Source organism: Typopeltis vanoorti, chromosome 17 (assembly GCF_054136105.1).
Source record: "Typopeltis vanoorti isolate ZY-2024b chromosome 17, IOZ_Tvanoo_1.0, whole genome shotgun sequence".
Lineage (NCBI taxonomy): Eukaryota > Metazoa > Arthropoda > Arachnida > Uropygi > Thelyphonidae > Typopeltis > Typopeltis vanoorti.
This window is the reverse complement of record NC_143565.1, coordinates 30,221,054-30,240,272: the sequence shown is the minus strand read 5'-3', so window position 1 is coordinate 30,240,272 and position 19,219 is coordinate 30,221,054. Positions and strand designations below refer to the sequence as shown.

The following is a 19,219-nucleotide window of genomic DNA, read 5'->3' as shown; positions in this document are numbered from 1 at the left end:
ACCCAATATAGCCTGCTAGGGGAGCACCTTTAGGACTCTAGAAACAACACTGGTTTTCTCTCTTCTGCTTCATTTTTTTTTTGTAGTGTCTGCATGCACGTGTCATAGTTGTATGTTCCCATGAAGATGGCAATGTGACACTGCCGAAATATAGGAGGTATTTAAAGTTTCTTTTAATTAATATTCCAGTATACATTGTAAATTCCTTAAATAATTTATTAGTCATATGTTACCAACATATAAGCCTATCTACAAGAATCACAAAACTTGATGTCTCATTTGCATAGTGTCTTGTGGGTTAGCTGAAGAGAGCATGTGTGATGACAAAGCTGAGGTTTCACTTCAATGACATTCACTATCTTGAATGTGTTCATCAATGCATTGTTCATTTGATTTTTCTGTGCCCATAGTACGATGACTAGCAATTGCACCATAGCCAATAAACCCGGATATTGAAGTTGGCTATGTCAAGGTTTTGCAGATCAGAGGAGTGATTTCATCTTGATAAAGTGGATAAATAACTGATTTTATATTCCTTAAGTATTTTTGCTAGTTTTATGGAAATAGGTTGAGTAGTCTGAAGATGGTGTGGTCATTACAGCCATTTTGGAGGAAAATGTTTCTTAAATAATGAAGTTCTTTGGCTAATTCATCCTTGTCAGTAATGAGTTGTTGGATCCTTGTTCCTAGTGTGGAAATAACACCTATTTTTTGAGGTCTATAATGATGGGACGAGGTATGTAGATATCTGTCAGTATGTGTAAGCTTTTGAAATATAGACTTTTAATTTACCCAATTCCTTGGTTAGTAGAAGGTCCAGAAATGGAAGTGAACCCATTAAATTCTAATTTATAGATGAATTTTATATTAGGATGGCGATGATTCAGGTACTCATGAAAAAGCAGAAATGAAGGTAGTGTCCGTGGTTCCAAACTAAGAATATATTATCAACGTACCTTTCCATAATTTTGGTCCAGAAATGGAAGTGAACCCATTAAATTCTAATTTATAGATGAATTTTATATTAGGATGGCGATGATTCAGGTACTCATGAAAAAGCAGAAATGAAGGTAGTGTCCGTGGTTCCAAACTAAGAATATATCATCAACGTACCCTTCCATAATTTTGGTTTATGATGGTATTCTTCTAGGGTCTTGTTTTCAAATGTTTCCATAGAAAGATTTGCAAAAACTGGTGAAAAAAAGGACTGTTCATGGCTAGATCAGAGTTTTGTTTGAATATTGTATTTTTATATTTGAAGTATCCAGATGAAATACAGTGTTTGAGCAGTGCCATAACCTTCTTAGAGAATTTGTCTTGTAGAAGTGCAAGTGGATCATCAGTAAGAACAATGGTAAACAAATGAACTACATCAAAGCTTGCTAAAATATGTTCATCAAGGATAATATTGCTGATGCTTGAAACAAAATGCTCAGAGCTTTTAACAAAGAATGGTGATTGTCCTGTCGAGCACTTTAGTAGTTTAACTAGATGTTTGGCAAAGAAGATATGTCAGAAAATTATCGCTTCTACTATTGGATGTAGTGTGTACTTTATAAATTTCGGGTGCCCCATATGAACGTGGAGGAAGAGGATGAAGAGAACGGAGAATTAGTCTGGTTTCTCTGTTAAATTCATAGGTTGTTTTTGAAAGAATATTGGTACGATTTTGAAGCTCTTCAGTAGGGTCATGATCCATAATGGAGACTGACACTTACTCCATTATGATCCATAATGGAGTAAATTCATATAATTCTTGTCAGTGTCAAGAAGCTGTCTAATTTATAGTCATGATCATCTGAGTCAAGGATAACCACAGAATTTCATTTGTCTGCAGAAGATAACTATGTCAGAATTGTTTCTAAGCATTGAGAGCACTTTGTTCTAAAGGTGAAAGATTATCAATAGGAGGTTTTCGCTGAATTTATGGCAAGTGCTGATTTGAATCGAGCCAGTGATGCCTCTTGTGGAGATAAGATACACATCACTCATTCAACTTTTGCTAACAAAATTTCTTTAGGTACTTACTGTCTGTCTGTGTGTATATATTATTAAGACAGGACTTTCCATTAATAAAAATGTTTGTTACAGAGGATGAACTCTCTTTCCATCCCCATCCTGAACTTGGACTTTTAGTAACTTTTTCTTAGTTATCACTTCAGATACTGAGTCATCTAATCTGCCACTACACTAGTGCAATGGGACTATTTTCTTCTCTTTGCATTCTTTTGAGATCCTGTTTGTATTAAGACTAAAAATCATTAAGTTGTCCAAGGCATAAATCCGAGTGCACATTCTACATATGCTGTAATTTCCATTTAAATCTACTGCTTTGTTTGCCTGTGTGTAGTCCTGTAGAAATAGCATTTGCATCCATATACTAGGCTGTCCAAAGAAGGATCATTCTAAGTTCAATGCTAGTGCCAACTAGAGGAATCTTTTCTAAGCCTTTCTTTGATTAGTTCTCAAGTTCGTCAATCTTTGGCACAGGCAAGCAGGTCTTTTCTCCTGGAAACTACAGTTTTTCATTACATAAACTCAAGAAAATTGACCACAGAACCCATACCATTTTTCACACATTAACATACTGCATTAGGATTAGGGACCATGAGATGGCAGTACTTGTTTGCCTCTCTTCATCAGAAGTTAGATGGGGCTAAAATGCCCTTTCCAACTCTCTAAAGCATAGATGGCCAACAGCAGGCCCGTAACCTGATTTTTTGCAGCCTGTGACAGGATAAAAACTATATTAAATTATATGTATCATTAATTTAGCTATTAGTTTCGACCACAGATTTTCTGATTGATATACTAATTATATTCATTATTTCTGATGAGGGAAACAATTTATATTCTCAACACGAAATCAAAATTGCTTTAAAAAGATTACTCATTTTATAACATCTACTGCTTCTCTGGGAGTTGTAGTAGTGGGAGTAGTAGATTTCTATGCGCTCCAGAGTAACACATCATTGAAAGTCACTTGCTCTGCCCTGGTTACAGAGATCAGTTTCAAAGACTCAGTTTCAAGTATTGTTCTCCCAGTAGTAAAATGATTTAACAAATATAGTAATTCAATATATATAAATATTGCCTTGAAAAAATGCAGTTTATTTTTATTTTTTCAAGTTCTGTCTAAAACTGTGTGGCCTGTGACGCTACCACTCATCATATATTGGCGCTCCAGAGTAAATGAAGTTGGCAACGCCTGCTCTAAGGGACTAAAAGACATTAACAGATTTATTTTATGCTTTGTCTGCATCAAGATTCTGCAATATTTGTAGTATGTTTCTGCTCATGCCCCAATATCTTTTCATTTGTTATATGTTTATAGCCTTTCATGAGTGGGATTATCATTTCAAAAAAAATAGAATATGTCTAAAAATCTGTTCATCGATTGGCCTATGCTTAATTCAATGGTGCATTCTCAGTCTTTGCATAAGCCATTTGAGAAGGAAAATTTACTCCTCTTCAAAATCATAAATATAATCACAATTATCATCCTTATCATCCATATAATTAAAAACCTTTTAAGTAATACTATATACAATTTGAAGTAGAACTATGAACCAGTCAAAAAAAATTTTTTTTTCAACCTGAAGCTGCTTAGAGGTTGACCAGTTTTCTTCTTCTCGCCTCCGTCTAAGAGCAGATTCCATTTCCTTTCTCTCCTCTGCAATACGTGCTCTCTCTTGAGTTAGCTGAAGCACAACAGCTTTTTGCTCATTTATAATGGAATCCTAAAGGCCAAGTAAGAAAAATAATTTTGACAAATGTAACATATAAAGCAAATAAGAAATTAATAATAATCCCAACCAATGAGCAACTTAAAAATACACTAGTGTCCAAAAGCTAAATACAAACTAGATTTTTATCTGTATATGAAAAAAAGTTTCATGACTTCAGTCAAATGCGAAAATAAATTTCATACAAATTAAATTGCAATATGCTTTTGGGAAAAGTTACAAATTTCCTACAGAAATCTACGTGGAGAGATTTCAGTGTGGAATGCATCTGCTCCAAATTGCGATGCAGCTCTCACAATGTCATACCATGTTTAGCACCAAGTGATTCAGGAGTTTTTATGGTAAACTGAACCACTCCTGTTTCATAGCAAGGATAAGGCCTTGTTTGTTTTCTGGAGGGAAATATCAAGCAGCAGTGCATCTCCCTATTGCATCTCAAATGTGTTCTATGGGAATGAGAGCTGGAGAGTGTACTGACCACTTGATTCGATTAATATCCTTAATTTCCAGAAGTATCTCCACTGCTTGTGTATAATGTGGTGTGGCACTGCCATCCATAAAAATGAATTCTTCATCTACATCACCACGAAATAATCGAACATGACATTGAAGAACTTCATTGCAATATCATTCACCAGTCATAGTTCCTTTTTCTGGCACTTGTAGCTTGGTGCATTAATTAAGCATAATGCCTCTCCACACCCCAGCATTGGTGTATCTATCCCTTTCGAGATCAGTCTCACAATGGTAAGCAGGTACCACTTTCACACGAGAGCAAGTGTCATCTAGAATCAGAGAAAAGATTAAAATGACTCATCTATAAAGAGTACATTAGCCCACTGTGATCTTGTCCAATTTTTATGGATACATCACCACTGAAAATGTGCTCTGCAATGCATGGTTTATAAAGGGGTGCGGACTACAGACCTCCAGGCCCTACTTGTCGCAGACGTCTTGCCACAGTTTGTCGAGATATCTACATATCTGTGCTTGAATGGAGCCGACTCGCAAGCTGACCTAGCATAGTGCATCATTTACATTTGGCTGTTATAATCAAAAATCTGTCTTCAATCTCCAAAAATCCATGGTAGAGTGAAGATGACCTCTTTGCAAATGCCCGGAACACATTCCATTGTTTTCACATACTGCTCAGAGCCTGGATATAATGCTATGTGAAATTCCAAACTCTATGGCAATATCGGTAACTGTGTGGCCTATTTTTCAAGTTTTCCAATAATTCTTCCCCATGTGAAATCATCTAGATGATGTCTTTGAGACATTACAAGACATCCAAGTTTGCAACTTTATTCCTTCATGAAAAGAGCTTCCTTCAAATGCAATTTGATTGGCGCAGCCTTTTGCCTTTTATCCTGTTGAGTGCTATCATGTGACCGTTTCGCATATGATTTGAAAATTTGAATGAGTACCCACTTTCTATGCAAAATTCTCAGTTATAGAAATTGCCACAAGCTGACCAGTCTAATTTGCAGTTATCTTCAGAAATGGTGTTCGTCCCTAGGTTTTGGACATGACACCAGTGCACTATGGTATGGTATATGCAACTTTTGGTTCCTAAGAAGATGTGCATATAAAAGGAGTGTTCAAAAAAAGACCGAACTTTTGCTATAAAGATTTTATTGTTCATTTTTACAGCATTTTAAGCACTGTCCCTTCAAAGTGGTCCCCTAGGGATACACTGTTCCCAACGTTTCTTCTATTGTTAGAATGCTTCCTGGAACGCGTTCTTTGTGATGGTGTGCAGTTCTCTTATTGCATTTTCCTGAATCTCCTCTATGGTTTGGAAACGACATCCTTTCAAAGTGGTTTTAAGTTTGGGAAACAGGGAAAAAGTCTGCTGGAGCTAAGTCTGGAGAATAGAATGGATGGAGCACAATGGATGTCTGATGTTTTACCATATAACTGCGGATGAGGAGCGACATGTGAGCTGGCGCATTGTAGTGGTGCAATATCCAAGTATGGTTTTCCTACAATTCAGGCCTTTTCCTGTACACAGCATCCCTCAAATGCTCTAAAACTTCCTGGTACAACTCTTTGTTTACCATCTGACTATGTGGTACAAATTCATAATGGACAATGCCTTTCCAATCAAAAAACACAACCAACATCACCTTGATCTTTGATCGACTCATCCATCGACGCTTAAACCACTCATAGCACTGTGTTCAGCTCATACAGTCCTCCCCATATGCTTGGTTAAGCAATTGAAATGACTTTGTAAAATTCCTACAAAGCTTGCAGCAAAATTTCATGCATGCACGTTGCTCTTCAAGCTCTTTCATTGTCACTTTGTCACTAATCCGATGAACAGCTTGTGCATGTGTTCACTTCAACGGATGTAATTCGACGACTAACTCAGAGCAGAATAGGGCAAATGGCAGTTTGTCATCAAAACCTGCTGCTAGGTCGCTCTCTGTGCCACTAGGCATGCTATTTAAAAAGTTCCATATTTTTTTGAACACCCCTCATATTATGGATCTTCATATAATACAGTATATTATTAAATTCAATCACAAACTAGTATGCATTTAGAATTTTAGTGTATTTTTTTAGAAAATACAATGAAAATATATCCTTAATTAAATGATTGGATTTTGTTTTTTTAAAATACAAGAAAAAAGTGCACAAAAATAAAAGAATTTTTGTGACTAAAACAAGAATATGGTGAGCAAAATTTCCAAAACTTTTTCTGTATGCAAGAATAAACAGATTTTTCTTTTCTTTCTTTAATATATTCAAATTCATTTTAAAAGAGGATCACAAAAAATTTCTCACAAGAAACAAATAAAAAAACAATAAAAAATGCAAACACAAACATTAATATATGCAAAAAAAAAAGTTTCCACATGCACTTCATTTAACATTCATGACTTTAACACTAATTTAAATAACTTCCAGTTCCAAACCAGACTTGTTATTCTTGATGGTAACTCATCTGGCAATCTCAACAACTACCATCTACCTCAACTGTCCACACTACAATTTACAAAATTCCTTCCACCATAAGAATAGTGCTCGTGTATTCATTAGTACTGATCCCTTGTCAGAAAAAGCAAAACATCATCTCCCACCATTTGATCTGCTCTGAGAAAATTTTCTTACTAAATTTCATTGCATTCATTTACTCTTCTATGGTTCTTCAAATTGTTATGCCAGCCTGATTGGCCAAGTGGTTAGTGTATTTGCTCTCCAGTCAAAAGCCTGTGGGTTCGAATCCAACTGTGGGCATGGATGTTTGTGATTGTCTGTGAAAATACTAATGGTGGTGGTGGGGAGTAGATGGTGTAGATGATGCAGTTCGCCATGGTTGGTGGACTGAGTGTTAGAGACGGAGAGTTGTAAAGTGGGTGCCCACCCTCGATGAATCTTTGAACTCCTTGGGGGTGTCACATAATAATAATAATAATTACAACACTATCCTTTTGATTACTTATCACTGAAGTTAATTTCCTGCTACCATCTTTCTTGAGGACTTTAACATCCACAACTCAAATTGGCTCCTGTTTTCCATTTCCACTGATCAAGTGGTAGGGATACCACATTATTTGTGGTTAGCAATGAGCCAACTCACGTAGGCCATCTGATCACCTGATAACAGGTAATTCTCACATCCTGTTTGTTAACAAGTTTTACTTCCAACTACATTACAGTGGTCAGTTATCCACTTTGAAACTCAGACCACAAACTGATCCAAGTTTTATTTTCTATAGAACACCCATCACCCAGCCATTCTCAGTTCCATGTCCTTTGGCATTACAAAACCTAACCTAACCTAACCTTTGCTAAGAGTTGCCCAGTATTGTACTACCTTACCCCAGTCCTGAAGATACTTTCAGGTGCAAACTTTGTTTGCTCACACTTGGATGAAGGATTAAACTAAATTTATTATAGTCTAACCAAGTGAAAAATAAACTTTCAACATCTTTCTCTAAATCCAGAGTAATTTAATAAAAAGGTGGCACACCGTTTGGCAACCCCTATAGGTAGAGATGACCTTGCTAATGCTTCTGCCTGGTATCTCCACTTGGGCCTGGTTCCCACTGAAGAGACCTCAATAAAGGTCGAAACTAGTCTGGGTAGTGGCCCTTCCCTTAATGCATAACATTATACATATCCACAAGGAGGTGTGGTCTGCATTATGGGAGATACTGAGATAGAAGTGATGTTAGCTCGCTCCACCTTTGCAACGAGTTGCCCGGTGTTGTACTACCTTACCCCAGTCCTGAAGATACTTTCAGGTGCAAACTTTATTTGCTCACACTTGGATGAAGGATTAAACAAAATTTATTATTATTCTGTTCTTTGGAACATTCTCTCTCAATCTATCTTCACCAAAGGTAAACAGATTCTTTTTTTCCCCTTACTTCCTTGCCTACACACAGCACAGACATGCTATAGGTTTTGCAACTGTTTATGTGTAGGTCTGATATATATATATATATATATATATATATATATATATATATATATTACTGAAAATTGCAGATACTTAAAATTCAAATGCATAATCTTTTGATATCACTGCAAACTATAGTCATGTGTAGCTATTGGAATTCAAGGGTGTAGTCAGATCTTCACTTGAAGTAAGGATTTCATTCTGTATTTCTCATGCCTTAAATTATTATAAGAGGATGATATATAGCAAATTTTGTGATCACAACATTTCCTATTTAGGAGACGTTTAGTCAGATGGGCAGACACATACATATTTGCAGATGATGGAAATGTGCATCATGCATTGCTGTGTCTTTCATTCAGGCAATTATATAGTAATGTTTCAAGAAGACACTCAGAATTGTTTACATTTAAGAATGTGTGAGCAGGGCTAACCTAAGGTGGTATGGCCTTAAATAGAATGGGAAAGGAAAGGTTAGTAAAACAGGTGTTTGATGCCAAGATGGCAGGAAAAAGACCCAGAAGAAGACCAAGGACTAGGTGGATTGATTTGGTCAGAAGTGCCTTAGAACAGCATTTCTCACCCTTTCTAAGCCCAAGGACCAGTAAAATGCCTAAAACAATTCTATGGACCACTAAGTTATATAATTTTTTAAAAATGTATGTGGAGATTACCAACATTTGGGAAAAACTGTGCCATTTATAACATAATAAATCTAAAAGCATGTTTTGAATATATATGGAAACATAATTAACTTGGAAGTATATGATTAAAAGTGTATCATAATTGAACAAAGTTTTAATTTTTATTAAACAAATAAATAATATGATATAATTATGTTACTATTTACTTTTAATGAGATGGATGAGCTTCTTGGCCTTGCAGAGTTGCTGGATATCTGGCTCAATATTGGTCAACTTCAGTCGAAGATCGGCGCGCACACACACACACTAAGACGAATTCTGAATTTTGTATTTCGAATATTATTCTGTTTAAAGAAGGTACCAAATGTACTTATCCATAATTGAAATACCGTACTTACTCAAATATAACTCGCCCTCACATATAACTCGCACCACTGATTTTACTTTTCGAAAAAATAAATTAAAAAGTTTCGCATATACCTCGCAAATGAAAAAAAGCTGAAACAAATTCAGAGAGGGACGATAGTAACTTGCTCCCATGGTAAACAACACGCCCTCCCCAATAGCCACTATATTGCAGAGGCAAGAAAAACAAGTACTTTTATTATGTCAGTGAATAAGGTACCAGCAGTCTGTGTAATATATTTCTCAACAAATAGTGCCATTAGAGACAGAGACAACTGGGATAAAAACGACACTAATTAATGAATCACATGTCCCTTCATACAGAAACTATGCTGTATAGACTCAAGCAAAACCATATGTTGCACCGCCAAACACAGTATCTAACTAAAAACTATTATTATTAATTGGATGTGTGAGAGTTCGCTCACCGCAAAGCAGCAATAACATTTAACCGAACGTGTTAAAATTCGTAAACGTGTTAAAACTAAGAAATATATATATAGTGAATGTTGTTATGGCAGTTTCACATATTATTGGAATTCAGTTGAAGAGTGTTAGCATTTCAATTCACTTGTCAGCTTGCTTTTATTTTTCTGTCGCGCGATTTCCAACAAATATATAAATACTGGGGTTAACTCACAACACACTTTGTCCAAGTATTACTTAGCACTTCTGAAGATATATTGAGCCTTGGTTGAAGGAGGAAAACCTTCAACAATAAAAATTAATAAACAACAAGCAATTAGTTGAAATGTGGTCATGTGGATAACACATGTTCACTTCAAATCTGACAAAACAGCAAGGGAAGGTGGAAGCAATAAAACCATATTGTTATTCACTTTACTCCTCTTTTATTACTCATCATTCTGCCGCTACAAATTAAAACAGTAGCAGAATGTCCATGGAATGAACATTTCGCCGCTTTTTTTTAAGTATCCATTTTATTTCAATAATTTTTACTTACTTATTCAATTTTAATTTGTTTTGTTTGGATAATTAAAATATATAGATTTATTTGGTTAATTTAAGTGTGCCTGTGGACCACCTGTCCCATCGTCGTGGACCACCTGTGGTCCGTGGACCATAGGTTGAGAAATACTGCCTTAGAAGAATGAAATGTTAGATATGACAAAATAAAGTACTGACAATAGGCTAATTTGGAGGAAAATTGTTGATAGAGAATTATTAAAAATGTAAACTTAATCATGTAGTGTTGTCATAGTAGCCTGAACACCCCTCGAAGGCATATATATATAAAAAAATCAGCTAATGCCTTTTTGTATAAGGAGTAGGTGAGGTCGTTTTTAGCCCTATCTAACTTTTGGAGACTGAGTGGGCAGTTCGATCTCCATAAGTGATTATGAAGTGATCACCTGTGTTGTGGCTAGTAATATGCAGACTTTTGTGAGGAAAGGATATATGTGGAATTATAAGGCTGGTGATTATGACAAGCTTTGGAGATAGCTTGGAGTTATAACATGGAATGAGGAGTTGAGTGGAAAGGAAATAAATGCTACAAAGGGACTGACAAAGAAATACGTAACACCATCAATGTGTGAAAGGCCAAACGGCTGAATAAGATATGTAAAATGGATGAATGTGGAGCTTAAGCATGAAATCTGGTAAAAAAAAAAAGTGCTTGGGAGGAAGTACAAGATGAATAATGGTAATAATCAGTTACATGAAGAGTATAAAGAACAAGCCAGGAGAGTGACTCAGTATGGAAAGCAAAAGTTGAGTATGAGCAGATATTGGCAAATCAGGCAAAGAAAAATCCTACAGAGTTTTTTAGATGTGACAAGTAGAAGGAAGAATGATCATGGTAAGATGAAGTTAATGGATGAAAGTGGTAGAATGGTAACTGCTGCAGAAGACATTGTCGAGGTATTCAGTGATCAATTTACAAGGATGTTTCATCCTGATCAGGGTGGAATCATGAGGAACTTAAGTGTAGAGGACATAGGAGAGGATGGCTTAATTGTGAGTGAGTAGGAAATATTTGAGGAAATAAAACTTGATGTTAGTAAGGCAATAGGATTTGATGATATATCACAATCTTAAGGGAATGTTCCAGGGAATTGGCAATAGCATTGGCATGCCTGTTTAATAAGTCTTACAAGAGCACAGGTTCCAAGGGAGTGGAAGTAAAATTGTTCAACTGCATAAAAGTGGTGACAAAGCTGTAATTTCAAATTATAGGATAGTCTGTATATTTGGAGTTGTGAAGGCTGGAGAGATTGGTGAGAGGTAGGATACAGAAATGGGTTGATAACAGCAGTATTCTCTGTGGTTATCAGCATAGGTTTGTTAAAGAGAGACCATGTTTCACTAACTTACTTATGTACTATAACAAGGTGACAAATACCTTTGACATGGGAGATGCATATACAATGATGTATCTGGATTTTGCAAAGGCTTTTGATAGACTGCCACACAACAAGCTCTTATATAAATTAAAACAGATGGGACTGGATAACAGACTTCTGAGTTGGATCAGCGAATGGCTATTGGACAGTTATCAGAAGGTTGTATATGGGGGGCACGGTATCCCAAAAGAGAAAGGTCACTAGTGGTGTGTTACAGGGGTCAGTTTTAGGGTCACTGTTGTTCAATTTGTATGTTAATGATATTGGGATAGGCTTAACTAGTGATATGCAGCTGTTTGCAGATGATGCCAAACTGGTAGAGTAATGCAGAGTCAAGCAGATGTTATGGCCTTACAAGAGAACTTGAATAGATTGCATGAATGGTCAGGTAAGTGGCACTGCAGTTCAATGTTGCAAAGAGTAATATTTTGAGATTTGGTAAGCAATGATAGGATACAAAGTATACACTTGGCAGGGAAATTTTAAAGGAAGTAGAGGAGATGAGAGATCTAGGAGTGATAGTGGACAAAGACCTGAAATTCAGGAGCCACACTGCACAAGTTGTGAAGACATCACATCAGATAATAGCTGTGATGTGGAGGACCCTGACATGCAGAAATAGAGATTATGATGCCATTGTATAAGGCATTGATCAGGCCTCACATGGATTATTGTGCACAGATTTGGTCACCAGGTTTTCATGATGATGGGGAAATGTTGGAAAGGGCCCAGAGAAGATTTACAAAGGTGGTCACTGGTCTTTGGAATGTGGTGAGGACAGATTGAGAGAATGTAAGTTGCAGAGCTTTGTGAATAAGAGGAAGAGCGGGGATATGATTGAGACATAAGCTAGTCAGGGGGTTGTTATCAGGTTGACATGGAAGAGTTTTTCATAGAGTGGGAGAGAGAGAGAGAGGGAGGGAGTAGAACAAGAGGCCATTGCTGTAAACTGTATAAAGAGGGTGTGAGGAGCAGGTTCTTTGCATGGAGAGTGATTGATGAGTGGAATGCATTCCCTGAGTGTGTTATGAATGTAGACATATTGAATCAGTTTAAAGCATGGTTGGATGAGCATTGTATACAATAGTGTGTAACTTTCATGATGTCTCCAACTCCATGGAGACCAAATGTTAATAATAATAATTTTCTTGCCAAATTTTTTACAGAAGTTATTTAGTTTAGTTACAGAATCCTACTGGCTTGTACTGGATTTATAGCCTCTGTAGCGCATGGAAGAACAGCAGAACATTGTGCCCTTCGACTGGAAAAGACTTGGGTTCAGTTCTTGGTGTGATGAGGAGAAGCCTTATATGGACTTTTTCAATTGATAGTGAGTTAGCTGATTTCATATGGAGGTAACAGGGTTTCCCCCCTCCCCCCGGAAACTCGGATTTTTCATCCTGTGTATAGACAAATAGGCCTTCGGAACACATGCAATTTACAGACAAAAAATATACTGTTATTGATGATGATGGGTGGTAGAGGGTGTTGACAGTAGCAGGAGAATTAAGTAGTAGTGGAGAGGGTGAGGTGTATTTAGCAAAGTAGAGTACCCTTCCACGATGAGTCCTTGGACTCCCTGGAGGTGTCACGTAATAATAATAATATTGATGATATATATCAAGTATGGTATATTTTGTAACCAAGCGAAAAAACATTCTATGTCAGTATGTATATCAAAATAGCTTTTATAATAATAAATAGTATTGCTACACAAAAATGACAATATGAAATATATATTTTTTTGTATGCCTATCAACAATAATTTCATTATTTGATTAAATATGCACATTTGTTAATACCTTTGCTTTATTTAATTTTTCTCGTTCTCTTTCCAGTTCTTCTTCATACTGTTTTTTCTCACTGATGAGTGCTTTCTGCTGCACTTCATACTTGGACTTCTGCTGTTGAAGTTCCCATCTTTCCTAAATGCAAGGTTAAAAAAAAAAAAAAAAAAAAAAAAAAAAAAAAAAAAAAAAAAAACAGTAATCATGTATTTAAATATTTCACAAGACTTCAAAATAATAAATAAAAGAATAAATAAATGCATTTGCTTAACAAATTTCTAAATCCAAAATTTATCTGGATATTTACACTTGTGATGAATCCAAATATTGGCTTTCCTTAATTTATGTAACACAAAACTAACCAAGATTCTGCATAATAAAGCTTAGATATAAATACAGTCTGTAAGAGTTGCTGTTGAAAGAACTTTGATTCCTACCATTAGCATTCCACAACTATTACAACAACAACAACAACAACAAAAAAGAAAAAAAAAAAAACACAGAATGAGTTCTCTTCAGCTAACAAACAGCATGTACACCACAAAATGAGGAAATCAAAGGATACACCTACCTTTCTATTTCCTATTTAACCATTTAAAATAACCAGATAAATTAAAGATACCAAGAAATTATAATCTTTCTTTAATCCTTTATCCAAGTGTAAGCAAACAAAGTTTGCACCTGAAGCATTTTCAGGGCAGGACAACTTGTATATAGAAGCTAATGCCTTCATATCACTTGCCTTAGTATCCCATAATGCAAAGCACATATCCTTACAGACATGGATACTGCTATGCATTATGGGAAGGGTCACTACCCAGACCAGTTTTGATCTGGGTAGTGAAACCCAGAGGTGATACTACGGTTAAAGTAATGAAGTAGTCATATTTCTTCATTACTTCAACCTTAGTAAAGCAAGGTTCAGTGTACAGAAGAAAGGCTGATTGAGGTAGATGAATAGTTTGTGTGCCAATTTGCATGCATGCTTTTCACAGTAAGCATGCAACCAATGGTAACAGAAATCACGTACAAGACCTTTTTTTTGTGTGTCAGTAACTGCACTGTGTTGACAAGAAGCACTCTGTAATTTCAAGTGGCTGATATTAAATTTTATATTATTTTATAATGGGTCTATGCATGAGAGGGTAAAGGAACTATAAGCACATCAGTGCAATTCATGACTTATTTTTCACGGTATTAACAACACCACAAACACTTTTATCCACAAGGGTGTTTTATTAACGCTAATATTTCGCTGATTTTCAACTCAGCATCATCAGAGCACAACACACATGTAAATGCGACAGTGAGTGAGTGAAACAATATAATTGCAAAAGACAAAAGATCTAAAGTCCTATTTTTGGCGCCCTCTAACGGGAAAAAAAAAAAGCAGCAGTTATCCAGGAGTTTTTCTTAGGATAACCGTCTCCCAAATTTTTGGCAAATTAATGCAACCATATTTGTTAAGGTTGGGAGAATTCTTCAAAGCCATTGCTGACTCAAAAAATAATCTTTCAGATCTATAACGACTCCTAAATAGCACATTCGTTTTCCTCCATCTAATCCTGTGTGAAGGAGTGTCCAAAGCGTGGTCTGCCAGTCCCAACTTGCCATAGTAATAGTAGCGAATATATCTTTCATGTTCTTCCAGGTGGATGTTCACTGATCTTCCTGTTTGCCCATAATAGGCCAAGTCACAGTCACATGGAACTTCATACACTCCTGGGTGTGCTAAAGGGTGAAGTTTATCCTTTGGCAAGCGGATCAGAGTTGCCAGCTTGACATGAGGCTTGAAGGTGGTGCGAAGGCCATGTTTCAACAATACTTTGGCTATCTTTTCCGATGTACCTCTGATATAGGGAATGGAAATGGTCATGTTGTATTCTTGTGTATTGGGGGGGGCAGAGTAATGGGCCTATGTAGTATTTTTTCTATTTTGTAGGGATTGTAGCCGTTGGCTAAGAACATATGGCGCAGGTACTGGAGTTCAGTGGTCAGAGCTGTATCGTTAGAACAAATGGCTCTGGCTCTGTGTGTAAGTGTTTTTAAAATGCCGTACTGTTGGACTGGATGATGATGTGATTGTTTATGTAGGTATCTTCCTGTGTGTGTAGGCTTCCTGTAAATAGAAAAGGATAGTGATCCATCTGAAAGGCGGGTGACTAATGTGTCAAGAAATGGTAGACAGTTATTTGATTCTTTTTCTACTGTGAAGTGAATTTTGGGGTGTTGGCTGTTTAGGTAGGTGACAAAAGCGTCCAAAGTGTCTTGTCCATGGGGCCAGATGGCAAACACATCATCTACATAGCGCAACCAAACTTGTGGCTTGTATGTAGCTGTGGTAAGTACTTTGTTTTCAAAGTGTTCCATGTAAAAATTTGTTAACGGGGGGGGGGGGGGGACCCATAGCAGTACCATTAATCTGTTTGTAGAATTTCTCCCCCCATGTAAAGTAACCTGCATTCATGGTAAATTGAAATAATTCAAAAATATCTGGGGGAAATTTAGACTTGATTAAATCAAGAGTGTCTATAAGTGGTACATTGGTAAATAGGGAGGTGACATCGAAACTAACCATTATGTCTGAATTTTTTAGGATTAGATTTTTAACCAGTGTTTTGAAATGGATTGAATTTTTTACAAAAGTAGAGGAGTTGCCAGTAAGAGGGGCAAGCGACTTAGCTAAATGCCGGGCCAGTTTATATGTGGGACTATCTATGCTATCAACTATGGGGCGTAGGGGAACATTAGTTTTGTGGATTTTTGGTAATCCATAAATACGGGGTGTTTTAACATGAATTGGTTTTATTTTCCTGATGATTTCTTTGGGCCATGATGTCACTTTTTTCAGTAATTTTCGGACTTTTTTCTTTTGCGACATTGTAGGGTCTCGATGTATACTTTGATACGTGGAACTGTCACGTATGAGATCTTGCATTTTTTTGTTATATTCTTCTTTATTCATGATAACTGTTGCATTTCCTTTATCGGCTTTTGTAATAATAATATTTTTATTATTATATAACTTTTTTAGGGCAGTTATTTGCTTATGTGGTATATTACTTTTTGGAGGCTTAGCTTTGTTTATAATACTTGCTATGTCTAGTCGCACGTTATTGGCCATTGCTGGCGGAAGATCGTGGATACCCCGTTCTACTTTCATCGTAATTTCGAGTTTAGGAATTTGTTTGGGCGCGACGGCAAAGTTATGTCCTAAACTGAGAGCGTTCTTGGCTTCTTCAGTGAGTGTTTCCGACGATAGGTTTACGACCACGTGGTCTCATCGAAGTTGCGGTCGGGACTTCGTATGTTGGCGCTGTTGTAGTAGTTCAAATTTCTTTAGGTGCTTGCTTTTAACTTTTGTGAATTCTTTTTTTGCTGCAACTTCGGAGATCTGCTGTAGGACAGTCCATATTTCAGGATTTAACAAGTTTATTAGTTCTTGTTGTAGAGCTGTTTAGCTTACTAAGCTCTATGCGAGTAGTGGCGATTTGTTCTCGAAGAAGTGCTAAACCCGCCCGTCGATAAATACGATGTGCCTTTGCCGATTGCAACTTTTCTTTGAATTTCAGAAAGGATGGAATAATATCGTTGTCGCGGCATCATTTAAGGAAGGCTAACCGGTTCAATTTTCTGGACAATTTCAGTTTCAACTTACCGAACTGTCGCGCTTTGTAAACAATATCTTCTCCGTGCAGAATCATTAATCTAACTGATAAGCTTAGGCGTTGATGGTTATTCATGACTTATTTTTCACGGTATTAACAACACCACAAACACTTTTATCCACAAGGGTGTTTTATTAACGCTAATATTTCGCTGATTTTCAACTCATCATCATCAGAGCACAACACACGTGGTTTTTTTTTTTTTTTTTTTCCCGTTAGAGGGCGCCAAAAATAGGACTTTAGATCTTTTGTCTTTTGCAATTATATTGTTTCACTCACTCACTGTCGCGTTTACATGTGTGTTGTGCTCTGATGATGCTGAGTTGAAAATCAGCGAAATATTAGCGTTAATAAAACACCCTTGTGGATAAAAGTGTTTGTGGTGTTGTTAATACCGTGAAAAATAAGTCATGAATAACCATCAACGCCTAAGCTTATCAGTTACATCAGTGCAATGTCTGAGGTGCAGGTGAGGACTCATAAAGTTTACTGAGATTTTTTTTTTGAAGAGTTGCAGGTTGTAGTTTGGAAATACTTCATTTATTCCATCTACCTCCATCCACAGGATGGAGGTGGATGAATTAAAAGAGGATAAGCAGGTTCAATGTGTTCAAGGTTTAGCAAGCCTCAATGCCAGACAAAAACTCTGGAAATGTCAAGAGTGAACAGCAAAAGTTTCTCAGAACCTTTCTATAGCATGTGTCAAGATAATGGTACACATCATAAAAAGTCTGATATATACTGTTAAACTAATAGGTTCAATGTGTTCAAGGTTTAGCAAGCCTCAATGCCAGACAAAAACTCTGGAAATGTCAAGAGTGACAGCAAAAGTTTCTCAGAACCTTTCTATAGCATGTGTCAAGATAATGGTACACATCATAAAAAGTCTGATATACATACTGTTAAGCTAATAGGGTCAGCTGTGGATCGCGAATAGCAGAATCCATACTCATGATTGCTGATTATTTGATGGGCTTCCAGGTAGTGAAGAAGTTGATTATTGGTGACTTTCTCCATTATTTTGGAGAGGGCTGAGATGATGGTGATTGGTTGATAGTTTTATGGTAAACTTTTATCTACCTTTTTTGAATTTCTTTCTTCTTTTTTTTTCCCCTTTATGTTGAACCCATATCACTTATTGATCAACCAACCCCACGAGACGTTGGTTGATCAACTTATAGCACATTAGTACTATGTATGGGTAGTGGGTTGGGGAAAAGAGGCACTTGTTCACTTTTGATTTAAATGACTATATATTGTATTCCTTGGGGAACCCAACAAGGGTAAGACTGTTCCACAGTACAGCAGTTGCAGGGATGAAAGAGAAGGAAAAGAAACTTGTTCTGTAGGTTTCAAGGTGCACCGTGAAGGGATGTTGAGCAACAGCTGCACGTGTTCCAACGAGCTTAGTAGTACTAAGTGGGGGAATTATTGATGCTATTTCAGATAAACATTTTCCATGGAAATATTTGTAGAATACACATAGTGCAGAGACCAATCATCTGTGCAAAAGTGGGGGAGGGGGGAGTGAGCTGGTAAGAGAAGGGTCATTAATAAGTCTGATTGCACTCCTCTGTATTGAGCCAAGCATTTTTAGGGAGCTTTTGGGGGCTCCACCCCATATGTGAAAGAAGTATTCAATAGCTGGATGGATTTCTGATTTGTATAAGGTTTACAGCTGTTCAGGAGTGAAGTATTGAGTGAAATATATTAGAAAAATATATTGAGCGAAAGAGAAATCCTAGGTTTTTTAGAAGCTGAGGATTCAATGGTTATGATGTTTATGCCAGGAGAGGCTTGATGTCAGGGTAATTCTAAGAAGAGAAATCTCAAATGGTGTAGAAATTTGGGTGTTGTCAAAAATAATATTGGGAAAAAATGATTCTTCTTTTTATGAGAAATAAGAGTACTGGGTTTTATTAGCATTGAAGTTGGGTAGGTTATCTGAAGCCCATTGGAGGATGGCTTGGAGATCAGAATTGAAGGCAGTGGCAGTTGATGTCCTATTAGGCTGAGGTGAATTGTGTAGAGTAAGGTTTATCAAATGAAAGGGAGAAGCGCAACGTGCTGTCATCTGCAAAACTGTGTATTGGGTTGGAGGTCAGCTGAAGTAGGTCATGATACATATAGCAGGAAGAGGGTTGGTGAGAGAACAGAAATTTGTGAAATGCCGGCATTAGTTAAATGGT

At 36.7% G+C, this 19,219-nt stretch overlaps 1 protein-coding gene across 3 annotated transcripts in view; it reads right to left on the bottom strand.

Moving 5' to 3' along the window:
- Window positions 1-19,219, bottom strand: part of LOC150097258 (uncharacterized) — a 195,583-nt gene that overhangs the window by 44,702 nt on the left and 131,662 nt on the right. For all 3 annotated transcript variants that reach the window (XM_090407101.1, XM_090407100.1, XM_090407102.1), the window contains exons 14-15: window positions 13,378-13,500; window positions 3,597-3,740 (exon numbers count right to left, since the gene is read on the bottom strand). In XM_090407101.1, the coding sequence (XP_090263227.1) occupies window positions 3,597-3,740; window positions 13,378-13,500 (267 nt within the window). The remainder of the gene's footprint in view (window positions 1-3,596; window positions 3,741-13,377; window positions 13,501-19,219) is intronic.